General features: G+C 34.3%; 1 protein-coding gene across 1 annotated transcript; it reads right to left on the reverse strand.

Annotated features, from left to right (window-relative positions):
* Positions 1-13,940: 13,940 nt before the first annotated feature.
* Positions 13,941-20,221, reverse strand: LOC137408278 (hepatitis A virus cellular receptor 1-like). Its single transcript, XM_068094735.1, has 4 exons — positions 20,111-20,221; positions 19,905-19,988; positions 19,161-19,692; positions 13,941-14,760 (listed from the first exon to the last, which is right to left on the reverse strand). Exons 1-4 carry the CDS (start codon positions 20,174-20,176, stop codon positions 14,690-14,692), a joined length of 753 nt encoding a protein of 250 aa, XP_067950836.1. The 5' UTR covers positions 20,177-20,221; the 3' UTR covers positions 13,941-14,689.
* Positions 20,222-26,489: the final 6,268 nt, after the last annotated feature.

A 26,489-nucleotide genomic window follows, 5' to 3' on the forward strand; every position in this document is an offset into this window, starting at 1 on the left:
TCTTTAAAAGAGGCTTAACAACTCCAGAAATATTTTGTTGTAATCTAAATTTCTTTGGTTTGTGGTTATTCTTTCAGAAACTAGCTAAACAGATAATAAATCAAAATATTAGTGCAATTTTGGTTTCTAGATAACCAGCAAAGGATGAGTTACAAGAAATTACAATAGAATTATGGGAAATTGGTTCGAATGATTTCTTCAGAATGCACATTGTTATTTTTAGACGATTTCTTTTTGGGGACAGAACTACTATATGTTCATATATTATGACAAATTTATAATTGTTTTTTTATAACTTGACATTGTTTGTACTACACGGTGATTCGTAACTACTGAGGTCATCAGATTATACTGCAATGTTTTTTATTCTATTTGTAAGGTTATACTTGCTGTTTTACTATTCATACGCTTCATTGCTACTTTTTATTCGTTGTGAAAGTTGTAAGTCAGTTACTGTTAATAGTTATCAACTATGTTAACAATTAACAGCTACTCACACTATTTAGATAAAAGACCAGAACCAATCCGCCGTGATTAATATGCTAGAAAGAGCTATTTTAGGTTGAATGCACTTTCTGTTCCTACTAGTGACCTTTCTAAGAATGAGTTCTCACCTAATGCTAACCCATCAACTCTGACAAGCCAAGCTATTTAAGGGTTGAAATCTGCAGAATCAATTGGCTTTATTAGATAATATTATACAAAACTCCTACAGCATTTTACAAACTATAATCAATCTTTAAAAAATTTAGAAGTATGATTGAATGTTTCTTGTTAAGAAAATATATTCACTTGATGCCAACTATAACCTCTCTGACAGCACCAATATCATGTTTGGTGCCATCGATTGCTGTTTTGCCACAAACAATGGTTTTTGCGTCAGCCTCAATTGTCACCTTGCTAATAGAAGACAAAGGCTTCAAACTAACCGCGCCCCTCAATATCTACAATTGAATATAATAGAAGAAAACCAAACAAACCATGCACTGAGTGGGATAACACTACTCTATTATTTCAAATGAAATGAATAGCCAACTTAATTTTAGATCAAGTCGCATTATTGCCTTAGGATATGAGGGTAGAGGCAACGGCACCAATTACAAATTAAAAATTAAAAGATTAAAAAATTAAAAAAAGTAAAAAAATTAACTGCATACAGGGTTGGCAGGGTTGGCAGGGTTGTGAACCTTAGAAAAAAGTCTTAACTGCGAATTGATAAGTCCTTATTGATGCCATCACATTACCATTACTGCCATTACATCTGCAGGAAAGTAAGCATGTCACAGCCATGCAGTACGAAGTATAATTGTATTGCGTGCCTTTACTACTGCCCAGTAGGTATTATACATGGAATACAGCTATTTCATAATGCGCAGGAAACAATATTGGTACAGTGGTGGTGTTACCTGCTGCGCAGTATACAGTACTGGATGCAGTGGTAGAGTTGCTAGTGTGAACTTCGCAGTGCTAGATAGAGTAGGAACATTTGCATTACACGCACCTACCAGCAGGTGCTGTACATACATGCTCAGCACATTTTTCGAGAAAACCCATCCCAAAATCAAGTATTGAGTTTACTTTGCTGCATTCACAACACACTTGCAAGATGTGAACAAGGAGGAATGGGCAAACAAACTGATCACAATGTACGTGTTGTGTAGATTTGAAATGAGATTTTATTCTGTTTTTAATATATAATGTTGATGAAAATACAATATACAAACCCAATTTCATTAGATTGGTGATAATACCTCTTCTCTATTCTGAAATACACCGGGAGTTAGAGCTTGGTAAACATTGCATGTAACAGTTTTGTACAATGTAGTGGAAAAGCTTGAGAAGCCAGCAGTGTCTGTTGATCTACAGTATCAATTTCATACTAATGCACAGCTGCAGTACACATGTGGTTTCAAGTTTTGAAGAATGCACACTTGCAGTACACATGAATGGCTGGGTTTCAGGTAATGCATCATGGAAGTAAATGCAACACAGAGAAGAGTTGGCAGCTTGCAGGAGGAGCGCAGTTGCAATGGTAGTAAATATAGGCCCTACATTGCAATACTGTGTATTAGAAGGTTGTAATGCAATGCACTGCATACCGCACTGTAATGACACAATAGAATAATATTGATGTTCCTTATTCTGTAAACAACTTGGCATGCAACATGATAAAATGGGTTAAATATAAACTAGAAATTCCACTGTCATACAGCCAAGGTGATAATGGAAAAAAGAAAGGGCACTGTTGGTTGTTGAAAAAGTAGTTCTCAGCAGGAATTGACAGAGTATAGTGTAAATGAGACTCGTTTGAAGTAGAAATGTTCTAGAAATAGCTTGAAAAGCTTGGTTTAATACAGTAATAAATCACACCTAATCACACAAACAATCACACCTAATCTACTACTATCTCAAACCTGTTTTACAACGATAAAAAAATATTAATTTAAACTGTAGACCTAATCTACTGTAATGTATGTAATTCAACAACAATAAGGAAATATGTTTATTATAACTTTGAAATGCAAAATTAGAAGTAAAATGGCAAGCTGCTGTGTACTATACACAGTTTGAAAGTTGGTTGTGTTGAATGTAGAATGGTTTTGATAGCTATCTTTAACAGAAAGCAAGTTTGAGCATTCACGTGTCTGAAAGTTTTCTGCAAACTGCAGCAAAATTAAGAATGTTCTCGTCATAAAGGGGCGTTGTAGTTCAGCCCTAGCCTGTACATAAGTTGTAAAGAATTTTGGCTAACATTTTAAATAATGAAACCTTCAGTGAATGGACAAAAAACATAGGCTAATAAACTGTGTACCACAATTTCGTACCTGTAATTCGGTCTACGCCTCAAACGGTCTATGTTTATTACAAAAACCTTCAAATAAATTTGATTACAAGCAAACAATGCCATAGACTGGTGAAATGCGCACTGCTAAATAGTTCTACTATCTGTCGCACGGCTTTATTGGCGTATTGTAGGCCGGTCTTAACTTTTATTAAACCAAGCTTTTCAAGCGTTTTGTGGCGATTTTCGTCCAAACTAATCTGTCTATTTGTGTATAATCCGATCAGATGGGTAAGTTTTAAGATAATGCCGACGGTTTACAAAAACTTGGTAACATATTTAAATAGGCTTAAATGTGTTTTGTATTGTTATTATACTTTGATGACTCTTCAAAACGATGGTTAAGTTTGTTGATGAGATTTCAAAACAAGGGTTCGTCTCATTGTTGATGAATAATTTTCCTAAGTTGTGTGCACATAAAAACTCTCAAACTTCGCATCTGCTCGTTTGGTCGTGGAACTATATGAAATATTAACTAATGTTTTTTAAATATTTACTATTATTTTTGCTATAATAATAATCGTGTCGGTCCATCAGTCTGTCCAAAGCAATTGTTAGAATTTGAAAAAAAAGAATGGATCACGTGAGATTTGAACTCACGATTTTCCACATGAAGGCACTAATTCTCTAACATTTGGACTAATCACACATTCTTCACCATGTGAGAATACCGTAGGTACATACCGTAGGTAAATATCGGAATAAATGTACTGCTGCATGGTTAATCTGTGTGCTTTACTTTCACACTGGACTGCCAGCACACTAATGTAAATACCAGTAGCAGTTTATTTGAAACACATAGTAAATTAACATTATAAGTGATATTTTATTAAGTGTGTACAACTGTTTGGATGTACGAAGTACAAAATTTTGCCATCACAAATGGCAGTTAACAGGATTTAAACTGCTGGCCTTACAAATACAAGGCAACCATTCACACATCTGGCCATAAAAATGGGTTGTTGAAACTTTTGATATGGCATAAACTAACATGGCGGTTTTCTGATCGTTATTAGGAACATTGCTACTGACTTATCTGGTCTTTGTTCTTTACAAAAGCTGTAAAATGTTTAGCTATTTTATCTTTGTTACTAAACACCACTTTGACAATGTGTGTCTGTCTGTGTGTCTGTGTGTTAGTCTGTTATGCATTTTCACACTTTTGATCGATTTTGTTTAAACTTCACACAGCCATGCTCCATGCTCCCACCAGGTCACCAGAAATATTTGGTTTCACAAGTCTCTCTGGTTCCCGCGAAGCAACCTCTCAAACACCTATCTGATTAAGAATTCATGAATGCACCTGCATATGTATTAGGGACAGTTGTCTCCAATGAACGTGTTCATGAATAGTTTTTGTGAAAACAGTGTAGCAATTTGTGTTAAAAATCTACACATGGGTTATCTGATTAAAAATGGAAGAAATCCAGGCTTAATGATAATTTATAGTAAAGAACTGTACAAGTGGCTACCAGAAACTATAATTCAGCTAAGGAGCTGAAAGGTTTTCAACTCATTTTAACTTATATGATATAAAAATAGCATACAACCTACAACAACTATTTGAAAAACCATTGTTAGCTCCTTAACAATGTGCCACTAACAGTTCTCTTAACAGGGAAAGATATTTCAAACGCTACCTGTTAACCACATATTTTATTTTATTGACTAGCTGCTGCTTATTAGAGTTTTTCTATGCCAGGATTTAAAACAAGTCTGTTTGAAATAAAATTATTGCCAATTAAGTAAAATACAATATATCAAAATGATAGAGTTGTCATTCCTAGCCGTGCTATCAGCTATTCAACATGCAAAACAGTTGTTTGAAAAGTGATTATGATTTATTTTTTCAAGTAAAATAGTTGTAATACGTTTTGGTTAGTAAAATGCTGCCATCTTAGTTGAAAGATGACCTGTTATGAAAGACAAACATTTCTGGCTCATAAATTGATACAAAAGCATAAAGATCCTGAAAGAATGGATTAGATAGGGAGTCAGTGTGATGCCATAGGAACGGTCCATCATCTGGCGCGACGAGGTTAGATGTCACAATCAACTTCCGCGGGGTAGTTGCAGGTGCAAAGCCAGAGATCGAACTTGAGGTTTCCAGGGCATGTTAGCGTCTCGTAGTGCCCATTAGACATCCTTTGGGCAAACCTCTGGCACATGGTGCCAGGCAGAATAGCGTACTTGTTTCCATTTTCTTCACAGACTCCTACAGAATTGTTAGAGCTAGTCATAATAAATAATGAAAGCTAAAGCAGAAAGACATAAATTATGTAAAATATCTAAAGACAAAACTCTGTTTAGCTTGCTGAATATTTGTGACATGATTCTGCAGTTCTGCTTTCAATTGCTGCAGCACATTGTTGTGCAGTCATACTTGCCAAGTCTCCCGGTTTGGCCAGGACCCTCCAGTTTTTTAAGTCAGTCTCCGTTTTTTTCACAAAATCGCTCGTTTTCCTCCAGCTTTTTCAATAAAAGTAGTGGTTTAATTTTTTTACTCGTTGTTTCCACTTTGTTTACTAGTTGTGAGCTTGCATCATCATACACATTTAGCAAAAATGAAACAGATCGCTATTCAACCGTATGCTTGCCATAAAACCTGGGCTATTTAGATTTAACAACATTGATGTCTAATGATTTGCTATACAGCTTTTATCAATAAAGAAAGATTATACATAGAGCTGTGACATATCATTGTCAAACGACCATGACCTCACATTGATAGTACAGCACCTGAACATTGAATAAAATCGTGGAAGGGCCTCCTATGTACGTACATGTAGGTATCAATGAAGAAAAAAAAAACTTCACAAATAAATCTAGGCTTCAGATTCAACTATTACATTTACCGTCAATCTCCAGCTTTTTTCTCAACTACTTGGCAAGTATGTGTGCAGTCATTCACAGGTTCAATAGCGAGCATCGATGCAAATGCATCCACAGGAACAAAATCACATGCGGGTACAATTACATGTACAGGTAAAAATACATGCGCAGGTGTGAGCATGTAATATAGTAAGTTTTCAAAATTAGAGCTTACCAAAATTAGTTTTGAAAAGTTTTTGCTGTTTCCAGAGCTATTTACTAGTAATGAAGCTGTGTCGCTCCACAATAAATTTTATTGGCTAATGCAGAAGGTAGACAAATGTGACCGCTGAAATCATTAGCATTTCTACTTGCATTGCAATTTTAGTAGAATTTGACAGTAGCAACTAAACAGCTAACAGGTTCTGAACACTAGTTTAGTTTTTAATTTACTAGTTTAGGTTTGCGTGGCATGCTATCAAATGTATACTAGATATGTAAAGACTAATATACTTACTGTCACTGGGTGGCCTGTAGCCCTCTGCTGTACCATCGGACTCATAGATTGCTGCCGCGACAGCAATGCACAAAACAAGCATAAAGAAACTGAGCTGTGAAGACATGTTGGCTACAAAATAAACAAAATTTTATACAACTTCAACATAAGATTTTACAATACGAGGTGTCTATGAGATGAGTATGGAATATGGACTAAATATAACACCTCAAAGCATGGCAGAGTGGGTGATAAAAGGTCGGTAAAGCAAAACCCAGCAGGCATGATACACAGTGATGTAACTTTTATATACTGAATCACGACACATAAAATAAAAAAAGAGTTAATTATTTAATCTATTATTATTTATTATTATTAATTATTCACTTATCCGCTGTATTATGAAACTCTGATCTTGTCTTGCTTGAAACTGTTGCAATAAAGAAATAATATAGACATTAATTAAATTGTCTCTTCAAGCAATGCAAGGCTCAATTGGCAACCATATAGTTTTTATTTTTCATGTAAATGCGCCACGATCTATCCGATTGAAAACTCAAGAGTTCTTCTTCGCGAGCGAAAGAGGACAATTTCTCTCAACAAACTCTGTTCATGGATTTTTGTCATGAATAAATTTGTGTTGAAAACAACAAAAATTTTGCACTGCCTGGCTCAATGCTAATAACATATAAATATGACAGATAAATAAATCAATAATATAATTATAATTAGGGCTGATAAATAAACTAATAATATATAAATATGACAAATAAATAAACTCAAAATATATAAATATGACCAATAAATAAATCCATAATATATAAATATGATCGATAAATAAATCAATAATATATAAATATGACCATAAATAAACCAATAATATATAAATATGACGAATAAGTTAAATAAATTGCTAGTTATTTTATGTAATTAAAATACAAAATATTTGTAAACTCTTGATTTTCATTACCTTTTTGTTCTGACTACGTCTTCGCTATACGAGTTGTTTCAGATCTGTTTTGGTCCAGTGTATGTAAGAGCTTATATAGCCTCCAGTCTTGCAGCTCACCGAGATTCATATTTCATATCATAAACTTATCTGATTTCATCTGACCATTGAATGTTGGTCTTGGAAAGCAATTGAAATGCACTTATCATTGTCACGCTTTACGAATCTGATATCATCTTTGTGAACAGGATTTGGCAGATTTGGTGAAAGAATGATTTCAAAGCTTTTTGGCTTTTACACTTCAGACTAAAAATGGATGTACTAAGCTCACACCTGTCTCACTGCATTTCTGTTTAGAAGGAGCGCATAATTAATTGTCTACACGTGAGACTTTGCAAAGATTATAAATATGTAAACATATTTTCCTAATGAATTGGTTTCATAAAAACATTTAGCAACATGACCATCTCTGGTGAAGGTAGAATGTTTGAGCTGATCATAGATTCTGGCCAAATGCAAGCAATTGTTTCACTAAGAAATCGCTGAAATCTTTAAACTTTATCAAGTATAAAATGAATACAGTATATGCACTCAAAACTTCAGCTCATATTGTGCACCTGTTTCTATTTAAGTTAATTTTAAGTTGACGTTTACAAATTATTTATCTTGAAGCGTATATAAATATGATAAATGTAATGTGAACAATCATTTAACTGTAGTGATCGCTTGAAAGAAAGATTATGATTGGACAATTAAAGTACAGTCTAACTGTGGCGTACCAAGCTAATTAATTCTGATAGCTGCTATGTTGGACTTATCACAGGTAGTCTTATGAGAAGCCTTATGAGAAGCCTTATGAGAAGTCTAATTTTTTCAAAGCCTAAAACCAACCAATAAATATTAGAATAATTACATAGAAAATTAAAACAAATTAATTATAGGTGAATTTGAAGATGTAATCAAATCAAATTCTAGGAGATTTTCCCAAAAAGTAAAAATATTTTTTATATCATTTGAAATTACTGTTGACGTCATTTTTTGGAAGCCTACGCAAGTCTTTTTCTTCTGAGAGTTTTACCTGCAATTAAGTTTGGCAGATTTTAATCTTGAAACATCCTGGCAGTCAGATCACTTTGAACAATGAGCAAAATGTCAAATGATTCAACAATATCTCTACTTTCTGTTAAAGTCTACTAGAGTTTGATGTGATTACATCTTTAGCTAAATACTTAAAGCTACGCAAAACATAAATTCTAAATGGCAAATTATAATCATAACTCCAACTGATAAAGCAATATTCATTCTAAAAAGCTTTATTCTTATTCTGTTTAGAGACAAGTGTAGGAAGTGTAGACTGAGTGATGTGCTGGTTTTGTAGTAGATTGAGTCACAGAAATACACTGTGTCATTAATTGTAGCTTACACTAAATATAGCCTAAGTTACTTAGTTTCCAATGTGTATGTTTTTATTGTATTCAGGCCTTTTATTTCTATCAGTTTTTCTTGTTTACCTACAAAAATTAGAAGTTTCAAAAAATTGCTGATGATGTTGAAAATTACCCTGAATCAAAACAAAATCTTGCTCAAATTTTGTATCAGATGTCAAAATATTTTTACTTAGGGTAGAAATTCCCTTTTCTCATATAAGGGCTTAATTCTAAATTTACAAATTTGACAACTATTGATGTTTACTGCTTTAGGGTCAAATTGATAAACTTTTTAGCAGTACAGACTGTAAATTAATCTTTTAGAAGAAAGGTGAGAAAGGTGAAAAACACCACAGAATAAATCCCAAAAAAATGCAAAAAGTCTTGAAAAACTGAAATAAGATGTTTGGCTGAAAACAGACAGAAACCTACAATTCATCACATAATGGCTGTGCATGGTATAAAAGTAAGTGTGAATAAAAATATAACAAAGAGAACACAGAGGCTGTGTCAAAAATTCTGTCCAAAACAAACTGGCAGCGCAGACACTTTCTCTATCGATGACCTAATGACTAAGTTTATAACCTATATTATGTTCGTAATGCATTTGTTAATGCAACTCTTTCATCCCCTAAGGTTTCGAGTTAGGCTTGGTTGAGAAAAGAATTTAAATAATCGTTCAAAAATATTGAGTTCAATTATTCGATGCTGAGCCAGCCATAGTTTATTGTTCCCTAAGAACATAACATGAAATGCTCATAAAGATCTCAGGTTATGGTCTGTAATAAACGTAAAGAGGCATGTGCCGAAAGAGTCTCTGATATTCCAAACCTACTGAAATTTTTTTGGACTTGTAAAAAAAAAAATTAGTAATCTTTACTACACTCTTTACTAAAATAACAGCCATGTCCGTCTGTTTGTCTGTCCGTCTGTCGGTTTGTTCATCTGTCCGTCTGTCTTCAGCCTTGCTTGAAATGTCAAAAAAAATAATGTTGCAAGTAGATTTAAACTTTGATATTTAGCTTGGTTGACCAACACACTACCTACTGAACGACTCGATGACCTCCCACTTTAGGAATAATTATGCACATACATATTACACATGATGATCTATCACTAAGCAAAGGATTGTCAGCATACTAGTAATAAAGTAATGTGGCTAACCGAGTTTTACACCAGCTGGAGCCAAAGGCAAAGGAAACTGAAAGCACTTATGGTGTGGAGCCTAGGCTATACAAGATGGGCAAATTGAAAAATATAGTAGATTGAAGTAACATTAAAATAACTAAAAAAAATCTACAAACATTTTGTAACAGTGTGGAATGCAACCGGGTCAGCTCCTAATCACACCACCAGGTAGAATACAGATGATGAAAAGATTGCATATATTCCAAAAAGTTCAACTATGACTTTAGACAAAATTTGACCGAGTTTTGTTGCACTCGACAAGATCTAAGAGGGGGAGAAGCCAGCATCAGATAAAATTTGCATAGCTGCTTTGCGCAATTCTAATAATTCCATTTAAAATTATTTGATAAGAAAGTTTTTGACACACTTCTAAAAGGATAGGCATCTAATCAGCTGAAAAGAGAAGTTATTATGCTCAGAATTGTGAAATCTGGTAATAGGACTGCCAAGAATGACAAGTATCTACAGATAAAGGCATGCAACTGTAGCAGATGCATATCAATCGTTACTACATTCTTCCATAGGACATCAATGCTTTGTATAATCATTATGAAAAGTGCTAAATCATGATCAGAAAACTTTTAGAAAACAAAGCCAAAGATTTCAGTGCCAATTTTTTGTGTCACTCAAGTAACAAAATGCTTGTTATACTTTAAGATCTCGGTCATGCAACATGCTCTGTAATTAGAGCAACTAGTTTGATCAGCATTCAAGAGAAAATGAACTTCACAAAGCTTCTTCATATTTGAAAATTGCAAAGACTCCAACAAGTCTGCAAGCTTGGCTTGCGCAACAAAATTGGAGGTTAGAAAATGTTTGCAGTTCATGTGCTTACAATTCTAATGTTGGCTCATTCAGCATACTTTTACTGAAATAACTGTTAGTAATATAACTGTTAGTACTATAACTGTTAGTATGACAGCTGTTAGTAATATAACTGTTAGTAATATAACTGTTAGTATGATAACTGTTAGTAATATAACTGTTAGTAATATAGCTGTTAGTAAGATAACTGTTAGTAATATAACTGCTAGTATTATAACTATTAATGAGATAACTGTTAGTAATATAACTGTTAGTAATATAACTGTTAGTGAGATAACTATTAGTAATATAACTTTTAGTAATGTAACTGTTAGTAAAATAACTGTCAGTAAGATAACTGTTAGTAATGCAACTGTTAGCAAGATAACTGTTAGCAATATAACTGTTAGTATGACAACTGTTAGTAATATATCTGTTAGTAATATAACTGTTAGTAAGATAACTGTTAGTAATATAACTGTTAGTACGATAACTGTTAGTGAGATAACTGTTAGTGATATAACTGTTTGTAATATAACTGTTAGTAAGATAACTGTCAGTAATATAACTGTTAGAATGATAAAGGTATGTGAGATAACTGTTATTAGTATAACTGTTACTATGACAACTGTTAGTAATATAACTGTTAGTAATATAACCTTTAGTAATGTAACTGTTATTAAAATAACTGTTAGTAAGATAACTGTTAGTAATGTAACTGTTAGTAAGATAACTGGTAGTAATATAATTGTTAGTATGATAACTATTGGTAAGATAACTGTTAGTAAGATAACTGTTAGTAATATAACTGTTAGTAAGGTAACTACTGCTGAAATAACTTTAAGATAATTGATGGCGAGACAACTTCCGGAGAGTAACAACTCCAAAAGTTTAATGCAACTCTTCTCTTACTCTTCCAAATAATTAACACAAACCTATGTTTACATTATCAAATGTGCACCTAATTACTCAATGTATAGAACACTTGCATGATAAGTACATAACATACATACATCAAATGTCACCAACCTACATGGCTCTTTATGAAAATAGAAGGCAATACATCTTTTATAGAAGCTCATTGTATTTTAAATCTAAGCGATTTCATCCTTAATTTCAGAAGCGTAATGATTTGATTTGCGCCACAGAATTAGTACATCAATGAAATATATTTCAATGTCTATGAAGTGCCACACTTGATTTTAAATATACAGTGCATACAAAAGTAAACAGCAGACCAAAGCAAAAGCTAATTTGTCATAAACGGACATGTAGCTGGAGTTGTCTTACTCTTATTCCTATTTGATGTTTTTGCGCTTCGATTTGTATAAAATGTAATTAAAACCTTCCCGCGCATTTAAAACAACTCTTGTTGAAGTATAAAATATCTTTAGCATTTACTTAAACACAGTGTTCAGATGCAAATGAGGTTACGCATATATCTATAATCAATGACAATCGGGCATGCACTAGTGTTGGGCCGGTATTGGGTTATCCACTCTTACCGATACCGAGGGATTCTCGGTATCCGAGGAAATCAAACATTTTTGGTGTCAGCTAGGTATCCGCGGCCGGTTTGATGTGATCGGTATTTATCCGTAAAAGCCTACCGGTATATGGTTATACGGATATCCGGAGAGATTTTTAAAACGCTTCACGTCGAACATGCCAATCTCAGCACGCATTGGCGAACAAATTCAACGAAAATTTCCACGCTTACTGTATCTATTATTATATTTCGTTACATTTATAATGCCACCAGCCTCGAAGGTTTGGGAGTTCTACACAGATGAGAGGACGTATAAAGACTCTAACGGGACTGGACTCTAATTGGACTGCGTATAATTATGTGATTACATTACCTGATTACAATATGTGATAGTAGGCCTAAGATTTTTTTAAACTGTTTCAGTATATTTAACAAAGAGAGCCCATTGCCATTATCTATCTGTTCTTTATTATACATAACGTTTGTATCAATAACTATTATTTTTAATAGAATAAACAATAAAAACACCTATCATAAAAATTATATTTCCATCTTTCTTTTCTTTTTGGCTTTCTAAAACAAGGAGTCTCTTAACAATATACTGCTGACTAAAGAATGTTTTTTTACACAGGCTACTCTTTGCACAACGATAAAGATTGTTCGAGACAGTTATGATTTAAAGTTTAAACCATTTAAAGACACACTGATAACCACATACCAAACAATAGTACCAACAATACCGAACTTTCTTTGTTGGCAAAGGATACCGAAGATGGTAAATACCGAGGATACCGATACCGGAAAAACTGATAAAAATGTGCAAGGATATCCGATCCGGCACTAAATTAGATACCGGTCCAACACTAGCATGCACACACCTCTATATTGATATACCTTTGCTATATGATAGTTTGGTATGCATCTGCTTCACTGACACATCTTTAAGGACAACATCGCCATAGATATGCATTAATTTTCAAAGTTTATGGACTCCCCACTGCTTGCCATAGAGACATCATGTTCAGTGAATACTGACAAGTAATTGTTAGATTCAGTTCTGGTTCAACCCTTCAGCTATAGACTAGTTGACGTGATGTTTTATTGACAGCGCCATAAGACACTGTGATGTACACTTCTCTAGCACCATTAGTCTACTCTCTAAACTGCTTGTACTTTATAAAAGTTTTAGGGTGAGGGTCTTCAACATTGTAGACTTTTATTTGTAGTTTCAACTTACCTAGCATCTCGGTAGAGTCATCAAATTTAGGTAATTTGGAGCACCAATGTTGTTGTAACTGACTAACATGTAGATGCATATTTAGTCATGACTCAAAATACAACTACGGTCTCAACCAGTTGCAGGAAAGATTCTTAAAGACTTGGAAAACGTTACATATAATTTTTTGGTAAAACTAATTAAAGCCAAACAGTCCACAATATCTTGACTAGTTTGGTTGTCATACCCAGCAGCTGAAAGCATGTTGTAGGAGCTCATAACTCCCTCAATATGTATATGAGTAATTTGCAGAGATGCTAGTGATAGCAAGTGAGTACAAGTTTCAGCTATCTATAATAATTTCTACCATTACATCGATAAAATCTTGTTCGTTTTAATGACCTCCTCTAGTATCACTGTAATGGTAACAAAAAGTTAGAATTTACTTTAAGTTGTAGAAGCTGAAAACTGATTTCATTATAAGTTGCTGCGCTTCAAGATGTCAGCTCCCAGTCAGTCAAGAAAGTGAGAGTAAATGAAAAATTTGAATTTATGAACTTATTGTTAGGTGAGCTATACCAAGACAAGTAAGCAGGTTGTACTGAAACAAATTCCACCCAAATTACTGATCTCGTATGAAATAAAAAGCTATAAACCTTTTTGCCCTCATTAAACTGTGATTTCTAGTTATGACCATAATATGTAAATGTTATACATGTGCATGCATTCAAAATTTATTAAATTGTCACCTTGATAATCCATAACCAAATTAAAAAATGTATACAATTTCGTATGTACATATGCATACAAAATTACTTAGTCTTTGCATAAAATATGAAGTTTAAGATAACTGCATTAAACGTGATGGTATACCAAACTGATTACCAGAGTCAGATGAAGTTTGATACATTCCATTTATGCTACTTGTGTCTATAGGTTATTATAAAATGTTATTATTAAGTGTTACCTCGGTATTCTATTCAGAAAATTATATCGTTTATTTCACTCTACGATTTTGATTTCTAATGATGAAAAGCAATTGAAAGGCAAAAGAACTTTCGAGAATGGAAAGAAACAAGTTGTAGAACCTTCTAAAACGGAAAGCGACAAGTTGTAGAAGCTTCTAGAAAGGGAAAGAAATAAGACATTAGTGTATAACATTGAGAGACGTGTCATAAAAGCTTTAAGTAAAAAAGAAAAAATAGAACCTTCTAAAAGGAAAGAAATTATAGATACTTTGAGATAAAAAAGGAGCAAGTATAGAAACTTCTAGAAGAAAAAGAGACAAGTATAGAAACTTCTAGAAAAAAAGAGACAAGTCATATAACCCTGTGAATATAAAAGAAGCAAGTCATAAATGTAACTAGAAATGAAAAAAATGAGCCAAAGAATTTTCTATAAAGGAGAGAGATGCATCATGAAAGCTTTAAAATTCAAGTTAACAATCAGGTTCATGAGTTTCTAGAATTAGTGCTCAAGCAGCCTTTCCAGTTCTAACAGCAATTCCTTCTTAGGATCTTCTGTAGACTCTTCTACACCTGCAAGTTATAAAGACCATAAACATCATAACGCATAAGACAGACAAAAATAGTTCAAGTAAGGCTTTGCCAAATATACCTCATTTGTCATACTTGTAGACCGATTTGGCTCATTAGAACTATTTTAAACTTGTTAGAATATGTGAAATATGACTATCGCTTATTCCAATTTATATTATATATATATATACATATATATATATTTATAAGATTATATATATATTATATATATTTATATATATACATATATATAAATTTCAGTGTTTGTTGTCCATCTGCCCTGTTATAGCGATAAAGTTTTAAGAATGAAAAATCCGCCGCGAAGTGGATTTAAACTCAGAACCTTCAGGTCTGCAGACCGGCGAGATAATCCAAAACCCTATGGTGTCCAACTGACCTTTGCAAATAATAAAACCGACTATATTCAATACATTGGTTAAACTACTGACGTTTCAAACGCTTGAGAAATTCCCATTGGTTATTGCTAGCGCGGCTGATCTTTACCAGTAATGTAACGATTATTAAGCTGGCTTCAAACCCGGCTATTATTACAATCTGTTATTTACTTCTACTCACGTACTAGCTAATCAAGCAAGTAACTCAAATTCATTGGGTAATTATTTTATTACCCGTGCATTCAGCTCGTCTTAATATAATAAGAGCTGATTCGGTTTGTCTGTCTGTCCGAACCCACGGCTGGAGTAAAAGATTGATTCTTGCAAAGTTCCAACTCATGACAGAAGGTTTAGTAGTTCAACAAGCACGCTGATCTGCCCTAATTATTTGCCTTACAGTATGTACGAATGATTATGCACATAGTTATTCTCTGGGTTTTATTGGCACACCTGATGATTTCTCTCTGCGCACTAGAATACCAGGGTTCTAGTTTATTAAATGTTTAAAGGAAGAATCTTACAAATGAATCGCCTTTGAATGTACTGGCATAATTTTTTCTGACGGTATTGTTTATTTTTGATTTGCCGAAATCACCATATCTTAATACATACGACTCGATATCAAAGTGTGACAAACCCAAGTTTCTCTTGTTTGAACACCTTGAAGCACCTTATCTGATACTTGAATAAGTATTAAGAATGAATGGAGGAGCTTGAAAGGGTAAGTAATATCACATAATGAACTAATCAGTTTGGGTCGATTGATTTTCAGAATGAAATTAGATTTTGAATGTAAAGCTTTGAATTTTTCATCATATGAAGAAATATGTTTAGATAACTTTAACAAGGGTTTGATTATAAAAGATTTCTGCAGAAAGCAGCATGTGAATAAGAAAATGAAGACAAATCTATTCACCATTGATAAAAATACAAAAATCTTTATACAGCAATGATTTTAGGGAAAAAAGTACTTTGATTTTGTTCAGAATCAATACAAAGTCATTTTGACACAAAGGTTGATCGTGTGATTAATATAACAATGAGAATTTTGGAGATGGTATATATTTATTCAAAAGTGTCTAAATAAAATTTAGTTTTTTATTGTTCAAGATGACAAAAAGCTTTGAAAAATATTAAAAACTCAAACTGTATAAAAATTTCAAATTCAGTAATGCCTTATCGATTGCAATAATCAAAGATTGAGTGTAATGTCTGCTTAGCTTACTGCTAGCAGAGGCTGTGTGTAGTTTCTGAGAGTCAGGGTTACACAAACAATGGCTCTGTGATTTTGGCTGTACATGTCTGAGTCCAATGGTAAAAAAACCCCAACGACTAAAGACATGCCCAGTTGCAGAGAGTAATTTAAAGTTGGATCCCAGAGTTGGATCCCAGCGTTGGATCCCAGCGTTGAACTAATGCTACAGCATGTATGTATGTATCTCATGAGTAGTATGCTGTCTGCTATGTTTGTGTTAAAGAGTCAATGTTACACAAACAATGGCTCTGTAGTTTTGGCTGGACATGTCTGAGTTCTGTGGCAAGGGAACCATGACTGGAGACATGCCCAGTTGCAGAGAACAACTTAAGTCTGGATGTCATATCTGTCACCATCAACGGCCTGTTTTGGGAATTCAACCCCAGCCATCCTCAGATGAGACCTGTTAGACCACTAGGCCAAGGCTTCTCAGAGGTGGAACATGCTGAGGAAAAACAGCAAAGCAAGCAGGAGGCACTAACAGGATGTAGTTGAAGCGTAGGACGACTGCGCTAAACTAGGTCAAGATAGGACAGAGTAGATCTTTACTCTTAATAACCGTTATGATTCTAAGCCATTTATTAGGATTAATGGTTAGATAGATTCATCAAGGAGGCAATGAGGCGGTGCACCGGGTGAAAAACTGTGTCAATTAGAGCTGCGGTTAAACTGAGTAGGTGTCGCATTCCTTTACGCAGTCAACTGGCCTTGTGGCCTTAGACTTTGTGGTCTTATATGCAAGCGATCAGCTAATGGTAAACGGAGCACTGAATGTGTTGCTATACCATAATAAGATACAGCAAAAACTTTGACCTTCGATTGACTCGACTTACAAATTTGAGCATGTATTTGTTTCAAAATACAAATAAATTTTTAACAACTTTATCGAAGCTTAAGTTTAGTATGCAAGAGTATCGAAGCTACCAGTTTAGTATGCAAAAGTAAAAGAAATGATGAAAATAAATTGTAAAAATAAAAAACAATATAAACTAATGTAGTTCAAGCTGTACCTAGTTTAACTTAGAGTAAGTTGTGACTTACTCAATCATCACCAAACTTATGCATTGCTGAGTCTACACTTGTATTCATGAGTTTTATGTTAAATTAAAAAATATTTTTTACTTATTATTAATTTCTAATTCTGTTTCTTACAAAATGTTTAGGTTTTCGTATTTAGTGTTTTACATAGTTTTATAATCTATTAGTTCCAATGTTATATATAATTGCTTAGAGTACTCAATGTATTTTATTTGTTCTAAAACAAATAAAATACAAAGCATTCTCATAAAAATTATTGATAACCATATATGACAGTTATGACATACCAAGCATACAACAGAAAGCATTAGCTTCACATGTCAAGGTTTGACTGTACTTAAAATCCTTAAAATTCAATGCAATTACAATCAAAACCTTTTTTTACTGTTTGTCATTTTTTTGGCATTTTTAAATCTAGTTTCGGCATACATTTAGTTTTTCATTGAGTGTTGCATGATGAGTTGATTTGAATGCTGTGTATAATTGCTTCAAGTTTGGATTAATATTTTCAGGTTTTGAAACATGTTCTTATAGAATACCTGCTCCAATATAGGACAGTTGTATGTGTTGAGGTTTGTTTGTAAACAAACCTTTACTATAATGAGAGCCATAATCATGCGTCCCTCCGAAGCCAAAACTGGAGGCTAGAAAAAAGATCGCATCTTACAAGATTCGAACTCAATTCTCGGCACTTCATCTGTATACCTGATGATTTCTGAAGATATGTTAGAGTACCAGGGTATTAGTATAATTCAAACTAACAGTGGGTATGCGTTCAAGTCATCGAATTTCCATTAATAAAACTCATTTTGTCATTGCTTGCATATGTTGCTATTAATATGCATAAATCCTAAATGCTATGATTTTCCACACTTTGTGACCTATTTTATGTAAACTTCACACACAAACCCTCTTTTCTTTGTGCAAGCTCAAAATCAAAGTATTTGGTTTCGAACTTACGACACTGTCTGGTTCCTGATAACCAGCCTCTCAAACACCCATCTGATTAGAAACTCAAAATGCTTCTAAAGCTTTTGTCCTGAGATTAGACGTTCTATATCATATACTATGCACTACCCTACACACTGCACTACACACTGCACCATACACTACACTATGTACTGCACACCTGCACTGCCATAGGTAATGCACTATGCGCTGCAATATGTCATGCACGATGTCAAGCACTAAATATACTGCGCTATGTGCTGAACTATGTACTGCACTATGTACTGCATCATGTACTGCACTATGTACTGCGCTCTGTACTGAGCTATGTACTGCACTATGTACTACCAAAAACTCTGCAAAATTGCATTGCTGTTGCTTCCTTTTTAGATTTGTTTATGATTGCTAAAGAATGTATTGCAATATTACTTCCTGAATACTGTTACAAGGGGTTTTTATAGATTGATTTACTATTGAATGTTAATTAATGTATTTTATTACTGGATTTATTTATCCCATGTATGCTATTGCCTCTTATGGCTAGATTTATTATTGTGATTTCAATGATGGATATTAGAGTGAACCATATGAAGGAAACCACAAATACTTAAAAGGCAGAAAACATAAAATCTAAAAGCATTTTCATGCATTAAGCTGTGATATGCCAACCAAAGTAAAATAAAGTCTAAGGACTGGGCAGCAACACCGAATTATAGAAAGTTTTACTTGGCCATAATACAAGTTTAGTGTGTTGGATTTCTCACCTTCTTGGTTTGACGTGGTTGTTTGAATGTTCGCGGTTGATGGCAATGTTGTAGTGGCTGGTGCAGCTTTAGTGGTTGGTGCAGAAGCAGTAGTTGGAGCAGCTGTAGTGGTTGGTGCAGCTGTGGTGTTTGATGCAGCTGTAGTGGTTAGCGCAGCTGTAGTGGTTGGTACAGCTGTAGTGGTTGGTACAGCTGTAGTGGTTGGTGCAGCTGCAGTGGTTGGTGCAGCTGTAGTGGTTGGTGCAGCTGTAGTGGTTGGTGCGGCTGTAGTGGTTGGTGCAGCTGTAGTGGTTGGTGCAGCTGTAGTGGTTGGTGCAGCTGTAGTGGTTGGTACAGCTGTAGTGGTTGGTGCAGCTGCAGTGGTTGGTGCAGCTGTAGTGGTTGGTGCAGCTGTAGTGGTTGGTACAGCTGTAGTGGTTGGTACAGGCTTTGTTTTCCTTTTAGCGGATTCGTGTAAATTAAAATTTCCTCCTCCAAGATTGCCCTCAATTTTTTGTGCCAAAAGTTCGTCCAACCCTTGAGCTTTGAAAATCTGAATAAGTTTTGTAGAAAGGTAAAAAGCTATTACACTAAACTGTGGTTTGAAGTTCTAGCATGTAGTTAGGGTTCCTAATAACTACTTCTAGCGTATAGTCAGGGTTCCTAATAACTACAACAAATAAAACATTTTAGAGAAAAGATGTGTAAGTTTAATTTAGATGAGTGAGATTTAGGAATTTCCTGAAGAGAAACAAAACAACTCACCCTGGTCAGAAATGGCGGCAATACATCTTCTATGTTCAACTCAACTTTTATTAGACTTCCAAGGCTGATTGTTTCTTCAGCATTCTGCAACATAAGATTAAGCGAATAAGTTTATAGAAGAAATCAGAAATGCAGTCAACAGTTGCAAAACACATTGTCAACTACCTTAAGTACTCCAAGTTAATGAACACTGAATTATAACTCACCGAGAGTTGAGTCTGTAAAAGGCACAGAAGTGCTGTTGAAATAAATATGTGGAGTGAAGTATTCATGTTGAGAAGAGCCTAAGTGGAGGTAGTGAGCAAGTTGAAACGCTAGTGAGGTGTTTCAATTAGTATGCATAGACTAGTACCTGTTCCAGCCAGATTTCTGTTCAATCATGCGAAGACATGTTTGCCGATACACCTGCGGTGGTAAAACTAGGTAAGCCGAAAGGTTATTAATGAGTTTCTATGACAACAAAAATATTTTTAAATTAAGGGCAAAGATTAGCTGGTTGCTTATGCGCTTTTAATGGCGGCTTTCTACAAAATATGTGAGATCTTTCTAGGAGAAAGGAAGGAGTGGGCTACTCAGGCTATTAATTGCTCTAGTTCTACATTTAAACCTTGAATAATGTGTTAAGTGACTGTTGATGATTATCATCAGTATTTAAAATGCTATGCTTACAGGGGTTACAGAGGATTCTAATAAACATCCTAACATTCTAATAAACACTATTGCCTTATGGTGACGCATTCAGAAGGGTGCCATCGCAAGACACAATTTTTTGTGTGAAGAATTTCAAAAGGTGACCGTGGAAAGCACAATTTCCTGAGCGAGAGTTATTCACAAGATAAGTGGAACCCAAAGTTGATATAGTGGCTCAGCAAAAGGACATATGAAACCCAAGGTTGATATAGTGGTCCAGCAAGAAGATTTAGTGAACTGGGTATCTAGTAAAAATGTCAGTGTTACCTTGGGTGGTTTCCTTATTCCTACTTTTTAGTGTTAGTCCCGCCCATTTAAAGTTTGTAATAGGCTACCATAAAAACTGAGAGGATCTCATGTTGAAGCTCTACTCGTTCTATCTCATTCACTTTGAAACTTTGTTAAAAGTTCCTGATATCATGTTGTGATGGGTCACAGCATGATTCATACGTCTACATATAATTACAACCCAAAACTTTCTAAGTTATGCTATCATGACTTGATTTGATATTTCGATGATATCGTACAAATTAAGTTTTTAGTAACCTGCTATCATTAAGCCTGGCATAGGTAGCTCACGATTTTTTACATTTTTAATCAAATACCGATGAAGTTTTCAACACACGTTGTTACACTGCCTTCACAACAGCAGTCCATGAACGCGTTCATTAAGGGCAATTGTCATAAATGCTTGCGAAGAAGCATTTTTGAGTTTTAAACGCAATGGATTGTGATACATTTGTATGGAAAATGAGAGTACTAAGATAACCAGCTGCACCTGGAATTGCTGGAAGTAGGCCATTAAATAGGCTGTATGCTCTCACAACTCTTATTTAGCGTGGGATGTTTTTTAATGACACGGAACACTGCTTTTATTATAGCAAAAATGATTCAGACCTAGCAAGAGATGGCGACCCGTAGGCGATAGAGTGACTGTCTAGTGAGTCGACTGTTTTGAGTTCAGGTCCTGTAGTAAGGAATATTTGTAACACACTTTAATTATCACTTGATTACTTTCATAGTGCGAAGGTACTGAAGTATTTTCAGTTTTTTACTTGCTAGATAATGGTAGCGGTACTAATCATTGTTTTTGTCTTTTGCACAAAAACAAATAAACAAAATGCATGTTTATAAGGCAGTTGTAAAATACAAAGCAAATAAAAAAATGGCTAAGTTTCGTATGTTTAGTTTAACCGTAATCAGTAATGAGAGTTTTTGTCACTCAACTTGATGTCTGTGGGACAAAAAGACTCATTGAGTCTGCTCTCAAAATATTCATTTAGTCTCACTCAACTTTATATTAAGAGAGGTCAGGTGAATCATGCTACAGATTTTGTGACGCAGAAAGTAATATTTACTATCTTTCTAGCTGATTAAAACTCTGAAGTCTTTTTCAGAATAATTATGGCGCTAAGTTTTATTCAATAGTTTCTTTTCAAAGCTTCAATCTTTCAAGCATGCAATCGTTTCTTACTTGCCGCTTTTAAAAGAATGGCAATGTGTTAATTATTGTTTTTGCTGATTAACACTTTAAAGCCTAGTCTTGTATATAATCATTTTCCCTGATCCTAGACTGTATTGATTATAGACTGTATTGATTATAGACTATATTAGCAACTTTCTATCAACTGTGAAAGTATTTAAGATAGCACAAATCCTTATGAATTGAGCATTTTATTAAAGCTTCCAGCTTTCATAATTTAAACAAAAAAAACAAAAACAAATAGAGATAATAGTTTTTCACACCCTTTCAAAGAAGTGATGCTTTAGAGGTAGCTGTAGAAACATAATGGTTGTAGTACACGAAGCCGGATTGAGTGTGTATTTGTTATGAATAGAAAAAACAAACAATTTAGTGTTAAACTCTTGTTGCTGAAGAAATGCTTTTTAGTTTTGTCTATTTTTGAATTTTATGTATCAAAAATATCGACAAATGAGTCAGTAGAAACTAATATTCTGTTATCAGCCATTTTTCATTTCTCGGTCAGTTTAAGGTACTCTTAGTGTTTTAGCAATATCCCAAGAACTAGCTGTCCAATCAAGTTGAACCTTTGGAATATATCCCAAGAACTAGCTATTCAATCAAGTTGAACCTTTGGAATATATCCCAAGAACTAGCTGTCCAATCAAGTTGAACCTTTGGAATATATCCCAAGAACTAGCTGTCCAATCAAGTTGAACCTTTGGAATATATCCCAAGAACTAGCTGTCCAATCAAGTTGAACCTTTGGAAGATATCCCAAGAACTAGCTGTCCAATCAAGTTGAACCTTTGGAATATATCCCAAGAACTAGCTGTCCAATCAAGTTGAACCTTTGGAATGTATCCCAAGAACTAGCTGTCCAATCAAGTTGAACCTTTGGAATGTATCCCAAGAACTAGCTGTCCAATCAAGTTGAACCTTTGGAATATATCCCAAGAACTAGCTGTCCAATCAAGGTGAACCTTTGGAATCATACCAAAAGTGTATTACTCACAAAGTGATCGAAATTCCATTATTCTACTTCAACGAAAAGTAAAAAAAAGCAAAGTAGAACCACGCAGCAGAGTTTCCTCAAGTGCAAGATCAATTGGGAAGACAATTCCTGAATTATCTCGAGCATAGGCTTCAAAGTGCTAAACGTAAAGGCAACAAATGCTTCTGCTCAAAACTATTGCTATCATCATCATTCTAATATTTCGATTTGTTGCTATTTTGTATTTCATGCTGTTGATTGTCATAACCTAAATTATACAGAATGGTACAATAATTTTAGTCTGATGGGGTATGTATAAATTTTGCCTTATATATTTCAACTTACTAAAGGGCAGTGTATAAAGTGATATTACTTTAGGTTGCCCTTAGAATTCTGGCATTCACAAAAATATACTTCATGATTGTCTTATTATTAAAGAGGTCGTTTACCGTAAGGAAAGATTCTGTCACATTTAAACCTTGGATTGCTAAAGGACGCAACATACATGTACGAGAAGAAGGTACATTAAGTGTGTAAGAATACATTGCTACAGGAGAAGGTTCCTTTATTAGTTTGGCTGTAGTTTTCACCAAGCTTCAGTAACCATGGAAAGAATAGTCAGGTCGGGGTAGCTGGTAGTTATCCACATTTTAAGACTCAGGCTATTTTAGAAGGAACACTACAGTACATATCATCTGCAAGAGTAGTGGGCCTCCAAGAAAAACGTTATCAGCTTGCTCTGAAAACGCTAAAGGATGATTATCAATTTTTTTTCAATAAATGAACATGGCTATATACACAAGATCTATGCCAGTATATTTTATTTGAATTAAAAGTTAGTTTCTCAAAGTCGTCTTTTTGAAATTCAGATTTTTGAGTAATTGACTTTTAAGAGAAAGGTTGATCGAGAAATTGTTTTTTGGCAACCGAATTTGAGAAATTTACCTTCTTGCAATGGATTACAAAAAAATTGCCATAAATATTTTAGCAGATAAATTACTATATTATTTTGACTGAATTGAATAGCTATTATGTAGCTAAATCCTGTAAATATGAAACAGTAAAAATATACAGTTGAGTATTCATATTCGACTGGCATCAGGTATTAAAATGGTATATGAGTGATATTGGAATGTTCATAGCATCCTATATTTTAGCCTGCTAAGTTCTTTGTTGAACTTTGGTGCTTTACTAGATTTCAAAGGCTGAAATAGTTTCATGCTCCAGAGGCTTCCTGAGATTTGAAAATATGACATAAAGATATCATGAGATAATGCTTTGTCATTTTATACACAAATGCACATAGGAGAGAATGGCATTGTAAGATTATTGTAGAGACCGGCATTGCAATGACCCATAAACAAGGATCACGCATCGCCAAACATCTTTGGATTTCCGCTAAATGAAACAGCGTTTTCATTAGGTAGTCAAGCGCATGTTTAAAAGCTCTCATTTCCATAGTAAAATGTAAAAAAAAGATTTTAGCTGCCCTCGTTGTCACGGGGAAGTTTCTATTTCCAGATGCTAAATATTTTTGTTAAATAGTTAGTTTGAAGTTTTCAGTTTTTAGATCTTCTTCCAGACAACTGTCATCCTTTTTATGACACCTTTCTACCATTTGCAAAACATCTCATCGCTTTCAAAACAACTTCCTATCATTTCCGACATATTTGACAGAAATAACTTCTGTAGAGTACAAGGTTTTGCTAGTTGTATCAGCATTTGCAAGAAACTGCCCCAGCATACCAGGGATTTCTACTATATTTTCAATACCAGTAGGCACCTGAATTTATCAGAATCAGCCGCGGTTGGTCTGGTCGCTTGTACTTAACATGCATCAATTCCTTTTGTAGTCATACAAGTTTAGTTTGATTGAGTTTCATTAGGTGCTACATGTAAAGCTAGTGTTGTGAGTTTTTTTTTCGATGTTTCTTCCGACATTCCAGCATAAACTACAAATTTCAGCTGGTTTATTTTTCATAAAGTTAATTTATAGCTTGTTGGTTAAGCCTGTTGAAATTTATTGTAAAGTTGCATAACAGCTATTTACAGGACTAGTATCTGAGGCTATATTGATGTCTTCTTTATCAATAAGAAGTTCTGGAGTTCCTGATCTGTATTTAACAGCGTGCCTTTATCTAAACTAGTACGCTGGTAGTCCAGTGTGCGATGAAAGATACTCTTGTGTAATAACTATGTGCACAACAATTCCAACTTGCTCGATGACAGTTGAGTGGTGCAGATGGTAGTGTGTCTGCTTGTAAAGTTTAATTTGTGAGTTCTAATCCTGTGTCATGCAATTCTTTTCTCAACATCCAAACATAGCTTCAAGTGGACACTGCTCTTATTATAGTAAATATTTCTTTATCCAACTCGAAGTCACTAAAATCTTTTTCTAAATTATGATATTGAGTGATGAATTGCCATTGACCAATGATGCAATGATGTAACCGTCTTTAAATTGCAGTAGCAAGTTTGAAGCCTTGACTAGCATTATAAAGTGTACAGACTATAAATGGCTATAAATACAGAACACTGACTTGCGGCAGGTCCATCTTAACTGCCACTTTGTCCAATTTTGATTATTGGCTTTTGTGGAAAGCTTACAGTAAGTGGCAGAATCTCATCTTTGCCTCCAATTTTTGATGTGTACATGTTTGATATAATGATATAACAAATTGAAATGGAAAATACAAACATAATATTAGCAATAGGAATTTCCAGATAGTTTAACACTAAAGACAAGGCAGCCCAGTAGCATCTATAAATAGTAGAAAAACACTACTCCCGTTATTTATGTATTTTAGTTAGTACACAAAGAAAGCGTCTTGCTAGAAAGTTCCTAGAGCTTGCAGCAGCTTGAGAAATCTCATCTTTGGAGGCCATCTTTAGTGGTGTCAAGGCTTCAAGGCCTTATTGCGACCATTCTTTATCGCAAAGAATGGCCGCGATAAGTATTTGTAGACAAAATATAATATTTTATTCTTATTGAAACATGAACTCCAAGTCTTCTGACACAGTGCACTAATCCAAACAGTGCGCTAATCTGACGCAGTGCACTAATCCACACAGTGCACTAATCCACACTCACCATTCTTTCACATAAGAGATTATATTCATAGAGATACAAGTGTAGATGGCATAACTTGTTTGACCAGCTTTCCGCAGAACAGTAAATTTATCAAGTTGCAAGCAGTCTAAACTTAACGTAGATCTATCAATTATACTTATATATATGTATAGTTAATAGGTCTATGAAACTTAGTTAAATCTTGCAATAACATTGAGATTAAGAATAGACTGAGCTCATGTATGTCACAAAGATAAGGAATGCCTTCATCATCTTGTTCCACCGCTATCCGTTACTATTACGGCAAAAACATTGCACTCAACCCACTCCCTCGTTAAGAGTAAATTACATAGTGGCTAAGATGTTTAT

This window comes from Watersipora subatra, chromosome 11 (genome assembly GCF_963576615.1).
Source record: "Watersipora subatra chromosome 11, tzWatSuba1.1, whole genome shotgun sequence".
Taxonomy (NCBI): domain Eukaryota; kingdom Metazoa; phylum Bryozoa; class Gymnolaemata; order Cheilostomatida; family Watersiporidae; genus Watersipora; species Watersipora subatra.

What these genes read in the sequence shown, in the direction of transcription:
- LOC137408278 (XM_068094735.1), bottom strand. Translation starts at nt 20,176, where the DNA reads ATGAATACTTCACTCCACATATTTATTTCAACAGCACTTCTGTGCCTT. An exon ending in TGCCGCCATTTCTGACCAGG is followed by an intron (nt 19,693 to 19,904) that starts GTGAGTTGTTTT and finishes AAACTTATTCAG; the next exon opens with ATTTTCAAAGCTCAAGGGTT. An exon ending in AACCACGTCAAACCAAGAAG is followed by an intron (nt 14,761 to 19,160) that starts GTGAGAAATCCA and finishes TATAACTTGCAG; the next exon opens with GTGTAGAAGAGTCTACAGAA.